This window comes from Mustela nivalis, assembly GCF_964662115.1.
Source record: "Mustela nivalis genome assembly, chromosome: 4".
In the NCBI taxonomy this organism is placed as follows: Eukaryota; Metazoa; Chordata; class Mammalia; order Carnivora; family Mustelidae; genus Mustela; species Mustela nivalis.
The window spans coordinates 87,978,779-87,991,106 of record NC_139023.1 but is presented as its reverse complement, the minus strand read 5'-3'; the positions used below and the strand labels follow the sequence as shown (position 1 = coordinate 87,991,106).

Here is a 12,328-nt window from a genome sequence, read left to right as displayed (position 1 = left end):
GAAAACTGTATGTAAGACACAGAATTTTTGAAATTTCCCATTTTTTTCCTATTAATTGCAGTGTAAGCACCCGACTTTGTTCAAACATTATATAGACTTCATAGTACCTCGTGGGGCTTATAGTAGATTCTTGAGATTGAAGCATTTGAAGACGTGTGTGTGTTAAAAGCCAATTCCTGCAGGCACTTAACACATTTTAAATGCATCTGGAAACCACTAATTGCTGTGATCCCATTAGAAAATGTAGGCAGTTCAGGTCTGCAAGAAACATGAAACCAGCTTGTCTGAGTTTTATGAGTTTCTATTTAATTGTAACAATAACCAAAAGAAAAAAAAAAAAGGGAGGAGAGGTTGTTTGTTAAAATGATCTTAAGATTTGTTTCAGCTATTGGCAAGCTGTCTGTACATAGTGTGGGAGGGTGGCTTTTTTATTTTGTTTTGTTTTCAGCTTGTGACAGCTGTTTAAAAGTCATCTGTTACCACCATGGTAGCCAGTTAGTAGATGAAAGCAAATGCCTTTCAGGACTGTTGTAGGAATTGGACCACCAACTAGTACAGCTATCTTTTAATTATGGAGTATTGCAAAAGTGCCCAGTTTCTTTATATGGCACTCTGGAATTATTACACAGTTCTGCAAATGCATTGAAAAGGCAGGCAAATGAGGTGCTACCTGACAAACTAACTTGCAGTAAGTGCTTATGCTGTAATTTCTGAAAGACTTTTTAAAAATGTATTTAATTCCTTCACATAAATTTGTAGAAAAGTTTTTAAAAATGTCTTCAATGCCTTCATTATCCTTAAAGCTACTTTTAAAAGAGTGATAATATCACAAAAGATCTGAAATGACACATGGAGTCCTGGAATGTCAGAGAATCATGGGATTGAGACCTTGGAGAATACTCTGAGTGTTTTGGCACCATCATCTTACAAGAGAAAAAACCAGAAGCTAGAAGAGGACAAGTGATTTGGCTAAAAAATGGCTGATCTAGGATTAGATGTCAAGCCAATTGAACTCGTAATCCGTGGTTTTCTACTGTTTTTTTTTTTTTTTTTTTAAATATTCAAACATGATACAGACAAAATTTCAAGTTTGAAATAAGGGAAGATATCATTTTAATACTAAAATATTTTAAAAGTAACATACAAAAATTTTACATTATGAATGAAACTCATAAAAGTATACATCATTCTTTTTCTTTCTTTTTTTTTTCAGAGAGACAGAGCACGTGTGCTTGAGCATGGGGATAGGTAGAGAGAGAAGGAAGGAGAGAATCTTAAGCAGGCTCCACGCTCATCACAGAGCCTGAGTCAGGGCTTGATCCCAGGACCCCCCGAGATCATGACCTGAGCTGAAATCAAGAGCTGAACACTTAACTGACTGAGCCAAGTGCTTCCCAAAACTCATAAAAGTATATTTCTTAGGTAAGGACTTTGTATCAATTGAACTAAGTAAATAACCCCAAAACAGCATGTGGAGAGGGAAATTTCCAGACTTAGAATTTTACAGTTTAAGATGCACAGATAAAACCTCTGAGTGGAAACACACAAGACTGGTATCATAAGGTATTATTTTACTGAACATTGTATTTCCTTTCTAAATAGCCTTTTCATATGCTGAGATTTTATACTTGTTATTATTCTGTATAGAAGTCAAAATACCGAGTAGTGATAATCAGAAAAGCCAATAGCCAAAAGCCAATATTATAACTTCTAATATTTAACCTTTTTTATTGATAGAGATATTTTTCCAATGGAATGGCGACAAAGAAGACAATTAGTAAAGGACACTTGGCAGTTGAAAGACTTTTCTTTCAGGTGAAAACAAATAAAACAAGCCAACCCTAAGGACCCAGGGCGCTTCTTAATACCAGTGCCTCATTTGTTTTAATCACAGAGAAAATGAACAAATTCAGAAGTGTCTTAAGACTCAGCAAATATTCGTGTGCCTCTGAACTTTATCTAACTAATTACAGTTCAGGGTGACATGAAACTGTAACATAAGGAATTCTCCTCAAGTTCTCTCTTCAATAGTTCTTCACTGAGCAAAAGCACAAAATCAGTCTAAAAGGGAGGGAATGGATTTCCAAAATTTTTATTGGCTGGTGTGGAGACATGAAAATATGTAGGAACAAAGCCGCTACAACAAACTAGCAGACATTGAGTAAGAACTGCCAATTCCAGCAGTACATTGCATTTACCTTGGATTATGGTTCATTAATGTCTTATAAAATATGTAATTCAAACCTTTTATCTTGCTAACCATTTTAAGTATTTGAAACAGAATGGGACAACCAAGGTAACACAGAACGTGGTGGATTTTCATTATGGCAAATTGTATCTGAATACCAAACAGTAGAAAGATAAAGGGAAGATAGTGTACTTCACCCTTCTTAATTTTAAGATTTAGGATTCAAATCTTAACCAAAAGATTTGCAATTAAAACCATAGATGTTAGAGTACCTGACTGGCTGACAGCACCCTCTAAGGTAAAAGCAAACACATTTCTGTTTCCATCATTTGGTTATTTTCTTTTTCCTCTTCTTCTCCCCCTCCCTTACTCCTCTTTTTAAGGAGGGATTTTTTTTTTACCCCTGCTCAAGAAGCAGCTGTTGCTTTCTGTTTAACTTAACCAAAAGATGTCCTGGATTCTTGGATGGATTTCAGTAAATCAGTGAAGATCGTAAGCTGTTTGATTGTTTAAGCAGAAGTTTACACAATCCACAGTTCCAAAATAACACAACTTTAGAGGATAAACTTACTTTGGGAAGTAAACCAAGTTTTATGAGCTTTTTGCCATTTGTGGTGACAGCTTTTAATACACTTGGATTTCTAAAGTTAGATTCAAGGACTAGGATGTGAGTATTAGAGGTCATAGTCAACTCTGCAAGAATCTGTTTTATAGACCTTGAAAATGTCATGTTAAAAATTACCAAAGAATTCTTCCACCATCGTATAAGTTTTTGTGTTGGTCAAGCCTATGCTATAGCATTGGAATGTATCAAAACATATGTGGAATCAAAGGCCTGAGAGCTCCACTTAAGAGAGAAAAACCTTGAAGCTGACAAGGAGTTTTTATCTGTATATAGTGCTCTTTCCTATGGGACATATAATTTAGAACCTGTAATTCTCACCTAGAAAGTCTGTTTCATTCCAGTATCCACCTGTACTAAAATCGAATGTGAGCCAGATTCAATACATTAAGGATGGAATGTTCTAGGTAAGTACATGAAATCATGAAAATTACTATTCTTATATCTCTCTATATATGATAAAATATGATAAAAATAAATATGTTATAAAACCACATGCCTTACACATAAAGGCATACATACTTATACTTACATATAAATGTAATTTTATTGATTTTTTTTAGAAGTGATGTTTTAGTGTCCAATACATAAAAAAGCTTTCATATCATTCACATAAGAGACCTATATATGTTGAGTTGATCAAAAAACTATTTAAGGCTGGGAATCATGAAGAATAATATATTAGTATCATATTAATTTATCCTATTTTAAAATACCCAGGTGCACACCAATTGGCAATCTCTCTTTTCCAAGGAGGAGTCTACTGAGGGTAATCCACATGGGCTTTCTGGCCCCCAACAAATCCTCTGTGAATTCTAATTGTGGTTTTTTCTTTTTTTTACAAGGGAACTAGAATTTTAAGACATTTACGAAGCTATCTGAAAATAATGCTTTTAGATCTTTATAATATTTGTTCAATCTTTTATATTTGCCTCACCCACATCCAGTTTAAATTTAGCAGCTCACGGTTACTGGATGTTTCCAAGGTACTCAAATGAGCTTGTTTAGAAACAGCAATTCTTTTATCTTTTTTGTACTCATGTGTCATCAGCTTATATAAATTGTATCTAAAGTGTGTAATTGGAGGAAAAATAAGATTGTCATAAATACTCAGGGGAACAATAAAGGCCGACTCTTGGTGTAACGTCCCACTCAACTTTGAAACAGAAATAAGTGAATGCCCTCAGCTGTAAGCATTCAGCGTGCCTTGAGTGCCAGTCTGTGTGTTTTACAAAGAGAATGGTCAGTATGGTTAATCCATACTGAGTTGGTTAAGTGGAGGATAGAAAAAGAGCATTAGTTTCAGTCAGGAGTGGGAAAACCCTGCAGGGTCAGGAAACTAACATACATTGGTGGGGCTCGGTGGTAGGACCTGTGAAGAACCAGTTAATGAATGCCCTGCCTAAAGGTTTTAAAATTCCATTTTTTCAAAAACAACAAAGTAAACAAACAAAACACAATTCTCTCTAAAAAAATTCCTCCCTATTTACTTTCCATAATTACTGAGTGTATTTTTCATAACCTTTTGTCCCTTCCAAAGCATGAGCTTATTTGATGCCAATATTCAGATAATAATGCTAACAGTTTTGAGTTCCTTGTTATATTAGTAAGAAAGAAATGTGGGGAAAAAAGCACATCACATTAGACACTTTTTTCCTCTTGTCCCAATTCCTAAATTACCTAGATATGAAATCTTAAGGATAACAATTATTTTCTCTAGGTTTCAGTCCTCTTCTGCAGGACCAAGGTCCGATGGGATTATATCTAATATTCCTTGAATTCTGAAATTGTATGACTATCACTGGCAAATAGTTACTGTCACCATGGGATGGTGAACATGATCACTACTGGATTAACGCTTAGGGCAGAAGTGCAGCATGGTTGCTATTGCCTCCATGTGTGGCTCTCCTTCAAGTAGTGAACTGGGGAGCTAAAGGGCCAAAGAAAGTTTTCTTTATGCTTAATGTTCTATTATATTGACTAGTAAGAAATAACTTCAAGCATATAGGTTTTTTTCCAAAGCTTGCAAGCCATTGGTAATGTGTTCCTTCTTACCTGGCCACTGGAATAACCTCCTAACTGCTGTGCCTCCTTCTCTTGGTTCCCTTCTATCTGCTCTTTACAGTGTAAGCATAGGTTATTTGTTTGTTTGTTTGTCTGTTTTTGAAAACATATATCTGACCTTGTCATCTCCCCTTTCTCCACCCCCACAATAAAAGCACCTTAATGGTTTCTCATGATAATGACCAAAGTCCTGGTAATAGCTAAGGAGCTCTGCATGTCTTAGATGGGTTACATACTGGATGTAGGAGATGATAGTTGTTGATTGTGTGGAAACACTTCTGGTATTGCAAGATGCTTAACATCATGGTCCCCCAATTATTATGATCACCAAAAATGATCCCTTCCCCCACATTGACCCAGAAGCATTTTTCAGCCTCTTCTCTATCACCCACAAGAAAATTTTGTCAGTTTCTTAAGGTGCCATGTTCCCTTCTGCTGTAAACTTTGAAGCAGTTGTTCTTTCTTAGATTGTTCTTCTCTTTAAAGTAAATCTTTCCTGACTTCCCATATTATACAAATTCCTTTAATATATATACTCTTAGAACTATATGAACCTTCCTCATGTAGCAATTATAGTTGTAATTTCCCTATTTTGATGTGTGAGTGATTACTTACTAAAGACCATTCTTCTCCACTAGACTGTAAATTCTGTGATTTTATGCCTGTTCTGTTCACAACGGAATCTCCAGTACCAAGTACACTGCCTGTAATATATGTGCTAAATGTTCCACAAACATTCAGTTAATGAATTGAAGAATATGAATTATGCCAGCAGTTAGTAGTACATGGAACTGTAACATTTTTTAAAAAGATTTATTTGTTTTAGAAAGAGAGAGAGAAAGAGAGAGGAGGGAGGAGGGGCAGAGGGAAAGAAAAAATCGCAAGCGGTCTCCACACTCAGTGAGGACAGAGCCCAGTTTGGGCCTTGATCTCACAACCCTGAATCATGACCTGAGCCGAAAACAAGAGTCAGACGCTTAACCAACTGAGCTAACCAGGCGCCCAAAGAACTGTAAAATTTTTCTTGAATATAGTTTCCTAATTATACCTCAGCTTTGTCTAAATTATTGTTTATACCAGTTTCTATGTTCAAGAAACTTTAGCCCCACAGATCCCTATCAAAGTCATCATATCCCCAAAAAATTTTAAAAAGGAAAAAAAAAAAGAAGGAATTCACTTAGCCTAGAAACAGAAACTATAAAACATTCAGGTGATTATAAAACCAACCTAAATTTATAAGCAAAAAGCTAGGATTCAATTAAAATACTTCAGATAATTTCTATTCAAAACTAGGCAAATACTCAAGGTTGGTTTTTTTTTTAAAGATTTTATTTATTTGACAGACAGAGGTCACAAGTAGGTAGAGAGGCAGGCAGAGAGAGAGGGGGAAGCAGGCTCCCGCTGAGCAGAAAGCCCGATGCGGGGCTCGATCCCAGGACCCTGAGATCATGACCTGAGCCAAAGGCAGAGACTTTAACCCACTGAGCCACCCAGGCACCCCAATACTCAAGGTTTTTAAGAACCTATGATAATGTCATAAAAATAAGCATATGTTCTAGGTTTTCATTCATTTATATCTTCTAGCAAGTAAGATTCCTATATCTAACAGATACTTAAGGCCCTTTGAGTGCAGTGTGGAAGAAATTGGAGGAGAGGAAAATACATACCAGTCTCATTTACAGTAATGGCTTGAAGGAAATTAAGAATAAGAAAGATTTTTTGGCTACACATAGCTTGGCTAAACCAAAAGAAAGAAATACCCAAAAGAACTGCCTTTTTTTTTTTTTTTTTTTTTGTTTTTTTTTTTTTTTTTCCATTTCATGTTTCTGAGAAAGGTGTCAAATCAGGGGACTTTTATCATCTATTTCCTTCTAAGAAGTCTTTTTGTTTTATAGCAATAAAGTAAAATTCTTTGCCATCACAGATTCTCTATTACTCAATCCTATCAGGCCACCTGCACTACTTCTATATGGAAGACTGACACCTGGAAACTGACACTGGAGAAGTTCCTGAACCAGGAGTCAGGAGACCAAGATTCTGTCACTAGGGCTGTCACTAAACATGCTTGTTCCTGAATAAGGTATTTATCACCATTTCTGAAGTGAGCCAAGATTGGACATTATAATGGCTAAGAGCCCTTCCATTACACAGGCGCTATGGAATTGGTCATCCTAGGGTTATATACATTGCAATATCACTCATGCTGTATGCATCTGAGAGATTCACCAAAATACAACCAAAGGCCAATTCTTACCCTATAGAGAGGATTTTGTTTTCCATATAATAGTCCCTCATTCTGCAGCAAGATAAGCATATGTTTACTCTTGGTCTTTATCCAGCTTAGCTTTGGGAACTATTCTTGGAATGTGGATTTTTTTTTTTTAAGATTTTACTTATTTATTTGATAGAAGGAGACACAGCTAGAGAGGGAACACAGCAGGGGGAGTGGGAAAGAAAGAAGCAGGCTTCCTGCTGAGCAGGGAGCCTGATGTGGGGCTCAATCCCAGAACCCTGGGATCATGACCTGAGCTGCAGGCAGATACTTAACGACTGAGCCACCCAGGCATGTGAATTTCTACTGAAGAACTTCACTGAATTCCCTAAATGATGAATTCACCTTTCTTTCTTTCCTTTTTTTTTTTTTTAAGATTTTATTTATTTATTTATTTGTCAGAGAGGAAGAGAGAGAGAGACAGCACACAAGCAGGCAGAGAGGCAGGCAGAGGCGGAGAGAGAAGCAGCTCCCTGCTGAGCAAGAAGCCCGACGCAGGGCTCCATCCCAGGACCCTGGGATCATGATCTGAGCCGAAGGCAGCGGCTTAACCCACTGAGCCACCCGGGCGTCCCTGAATTCACCTTTCTTAACATGTATATTGTAGAGAGGATTGGATTTAGTGTCAAACAAGCTTTGGGACTTCTGGCAAATTATTTAAGCTCTGAGCCCCAATATACCCTCATCTGTGAAGTAGGATAATACTTCCTATCTTCAAAGGGAAGAACATAAGGATTAAATAAGAGATTGGAATTGAAAGCATTTCTAATTCATTGGCACAATGAATTAGATGTTAATTACATTAAATTAACATTTAATTGTTAGATGTTAATTAAATTAACAATGTTAATGTAATTGTTAGATGTTAGATAGATTGATAGATGTTAGATAGATGTTAGATAGATAACAATTAGATAGATAATCTAATTGTTAGATGTTAATTACATTAAATTAACATTTAATGTGATTAGTGTAATTAATTTAATTACATTAAATGTAATTAGTGCTTTCTAATTACAAGCACATTTGCCTAGAGTTGCCTATTCGGTTCTATAGTAATGATCAGATGCACTATTTAGTATACACTAAATAAAAATGGCGGAACTTAAATCTTGTTTAATGTCTAAAACTCGCTGTAAGCCTACAGAGAAAGTGATTTTTATGGAACATGAATGCTAGTATGTATGTTATTATTTGTGGATGTTGATTGTTCTGCTGATAATCATGAAAATGTGAGAATAAGGATGTGTTGTTTGCTTTAAGAAAAATATGCTTTAAGTGAATGTATTCTGACCGACATCAAATTTTTAAACAATAGAAGCCATATAAGAGACTCTATTTCAAAATATTGTTATTATTAAAAGCAAGCAATTGTAAGATAAAAGGGATTAAGAGTACACTTACAGCGATGAGCACTGAGTTATGTATAGAAATGTTGAATCATTATATTGTACATCTGAGTCTATATAACACTGTTAATTTTACTTCAGTTAAAAATATATTAAAAAATCAAATGATTGCAGTAAGTCTAAATATCAGTGACCACAAAGAAATAACCTTGGAATTTTAACAGGTGATTATCTCCAGATTAACAAACATACTTAAATAAGTACACTGTCTCAAGATGACCTTAGAAAAAATAAGTGAAAGACTTTAATTATAATAAGAATTAATTAATAATTGTTGAGCTCAGCTCTGGGATTTTAGTAAAGGAATTCTGTTGGTAATCCAAAGTTGAGATGACTTGACCCCTGAATCCTGGAGTTAAGCTACAGAATGCGTGCTTAGGTTTTTACCTGTGGAATTTAAGATCCTCTCACACTAATTATATAGTTTTCACCTTATTCTTATCTTACTGTTAATGTTTATGTTTTTTGATATTTCTTTCTTATTTTTTTTTAAGATTTTATTTATTTATTTATTTGAGAGAGAGAGAGAGAGAATGAAAGAGAGAGAGCATGAGAGGAGAGAGGTCAGCGGGAGGAGAAGACTCCCTGCCAAGCAGAGAACCCTATGTGGGACTCAATCCTGACCCAAGCCGAAGGCAGTCACTCAACCAACTGAACCACCTAGGTGCCCTCTTTCTTGTTTTTAGACGAGCAGCAAGACAATCTCTAATGAGAAAGTCATCTTATTTTTTTGACACATATTTAGGTAGGATGAAATCTGTCTACATTAAACACCTTAAAGTTGAAGTTCTTTCTGCTCATTTTTTTCAATGATAATTCAAATGTAACAGTTTTCATACTGTGCCAGTATTTTATGTTCCTCTCTAAAAGAAAAATTCAAAAGGGAAGCACACGCATTTTTCTTTTGTTTAGGTGGAACAACTTTCTTTTTGGCTTAATTCAGTATCCCCAGCTGTTTTGCCTTTTGTAATTCAAAAAATGTAAGTTATCTTCCCAGAAAACTTTTGAATGCCTTCTTCTAGGAAAGAATTTGTGAAAATTGATGATACATTCTCTAAAGTTGAAGGAGAAAAAGCAAATATGATGATCTATTAAAGTAGATCTATTAAAGTGATATAACCTGTAAGCATACAATCTATTTTAGAGTCACCAAGACATAACATGTTCTGTTTATCAATATTCATTCACATCAAAAGGAAACATTTCACCATATTTGTAATTTAAGATATAATTTAAAACTGTTAAAGGGATAATTTGCCTTCAAAAGTATTTTATGAATTATGCCGCCTAATATGTTTCTTCTCACAGAATTTATACAAAAGCATAGAATAATTAACTTTGATTACTTACCATGATGATCTATTAACTGTGTACCAACTGCCCCACTGTGACTATTTCTCGGCCATCCAAGTTTTCTACTTTCTTAGATCAATCCAAGGATCCATTTGTTGAAACTGTGCTTTGTGGCCACTAGAATAATTTTCATCCATATGTTGTTTTAATTTTAAAACCGTGACGATATTGAATCTTGGCTGTGTTTTCAAATAAAAGGAGTTTTTTACTAGCGCTCTGTGCAATTTCAGTAGAAAGTCATTTTTAATTTTTGCATCTTTCTTGAGACTTGAGGACATATGTGTATAAAGTACGTTTCTTTTACTCCAAGTCTTTCATCCTTCATGAAAACAATATTTGAAAAGTCAAAACACTCCCAACTCCAAATAGATGGGAGAACAACTGTGACTCACAGGTTTTCCTCTGAGGGATCCTCATGATCTAATCTGAATGAGGACACTAGGTTTAAAAACTGATAGTTTTTAAAGCGTTAAAAAATAGAGCATAAAAGAGCACTTTTTGAAAGTTAATTAAAACGAGGTCTAAGGTTTTATTCTCAGCAGGAATATTCGGCTGACAGAGAACTTAGTAAGCATCTTTGCTTTCCTCCCCACCCTGACCCCCACTGACCTAATAAAGAGGCCTAACCCCAGTAGAGTCTGACGGTCCAGGGCCAGGGACCTTGACTGACTAGGCATAGGGATGCCTATCTCTCTTATGTAGTTCCTGTATTATTCCTTCAGTGCCTATGTGCTTCACATTCCGTTAACAGGAGGGACTGAGCTTAATATTAAATTTCCCATGTTCAAAAACTATGATTTCTTCCTCATTCACGTGTCATCTACCACATTTAAATTGGAAAATGGTACAGTGGCCACGAATTTCATTGGAAAAGTGGTACTGGAAGCCAATAAAATACTAATTAAAATGAAGACAGTGGAGAGAGAGAGGAGAAGCAAGCGGAGAGGATGACAGAGAGGCACAGAGAGAAAGAGAGACAGAGAATGAAGAGGAAATGGGAAATGAGAAGATATGTTTCCTGGTCTTTAAAAATACATTACAATTCTGATTTTTAAAAATTGCCTCAAAAAAGTGAGGGGAACATATTTGAAAATAGTGAGTTCACATCAACCCATCCTACAAATACTTGCTTCTCACACGTATTGTTAAGGTCCTGTGCAAGCCCTATGCTACGAGGGATAGGCTTGTGGACGCTGTACTGTTTAAAAGAGAGCTTTTGGAGTTTCTGCAACAGGGCATGACCTGTGATTCCTAAGAATGAAGTCCCTTAGCATTTCATAGCAAGAAATGTCGTGGTCAAGCCAGAAGTTTAATGCTGCTTGGTTAATGAAACATGGTCCCTATGATCATAGGCATTCAGTCTACCTTTGTTTGCCCCTGACTTTTAAAATGAACTTCCCTTGGATGTCAGTTTGATTGCTTACACCTGAAGTATGCCCAAGGAGGTTTATTTTTCTATTTCCTTGGCAACATTTGACTATTTGAATAGAACAGACCAGTGACTTTATATTTAGAAGTACACATTTTGAGAGCTTTATTATGCCATCCATCAACATGATTACATTGTACCATGAAGATTACAGTGACACACGCTGCCTGACTCCCTACACTGATTATTCCTCAGTCAAGATTGTTAGCCCCTATAATAGACAAAAAGGACAAGGCATAGTTAAATTATTCATATAAGTACTTAAATTTAGTTACTCGCTACAGAATTGCTAGAAATAATAAAGGATATAGGATAACATTCATAGAGTTCAATGTGTCATTTCAAAAGCTTGGTTCTGTGATGTGGACAAAGGGGCTAATTGGTAAAAGCTATGAAAATTTTAAAGGAGAACATCTGACATTATTACATTTCAGAAGTTCCACCTAACTTTCCACCTGGAATACACGAAACCATATCTTAACTGCCATTGCAAAACTTATCATCAATCACACATGCCATTTTAATATGAAAACTTTAAGCATTTAAAAAAGAAATGAAGATACAGCAAACCCTGGTAAGCAAGCGAAATGAAAGTAAAGGCACACCGCGTTACGTTACTCACCATGGTCTCTACTGAAAGTCCCTCTCAGATCTAGGTAAGCATACTACAAGGTCTAACAGAGATGTGGCGAGGTTGTCGTTATGCTTCTTTGAATCAAACAGTAACTGAGTGGTTTAAGTAGAAACATATATTTTGAAAGGTTAATCCACCCATACATAGGGAAACCCCTTTTTTTAAGAAAGTCACTCTGCTGCCAGGAGGCTATTAATATTCACCCCTCAGATACAAATACAACCGCCAGATAAAAGATTCATAACCTATGTGAAAATACCACAGAGGATTCCCTCTTAGTCTACATGTTGTAATGGAAACACAAGAAAACAATACACCTCTTCAAGCAATTGGGGGTACTACAGGAAATCAACCTGC

General features: G+C 35.7%; 1 protein-coding gene across 3 annotated transcripts in view; it reads right to left on the bottom strand.

Annotated features, from left to right (window-relative positions):
- The window catches only part of TNIP3 (TNFAIP3 interacting protein 3), a 98,716-nt gene extending 86,651 nt beyond the window's left edge, over nt 1-12,065 (bottom strand). For 2 of the 3 annotated variants that reach the window (XM_082728455.1, XM_082728456.1), the window contains exon 1: nt 11,960-12,065. In XM_082728455.1, the coding sequence (XP_082584581.1) occupies nt 11,960-11,962 (3 nt within the window). In that variant the 5' untranslated portion in view covers nt 11,963-12,065. The remainder of the gene's footprint in view (nt 1-11,959) is intronic. The other variant, XM_082728457.1, reaches the window with a different exon arrangement.
- Nucleotides 12,066-12,328: the final 263 nt, after the last annotated feature.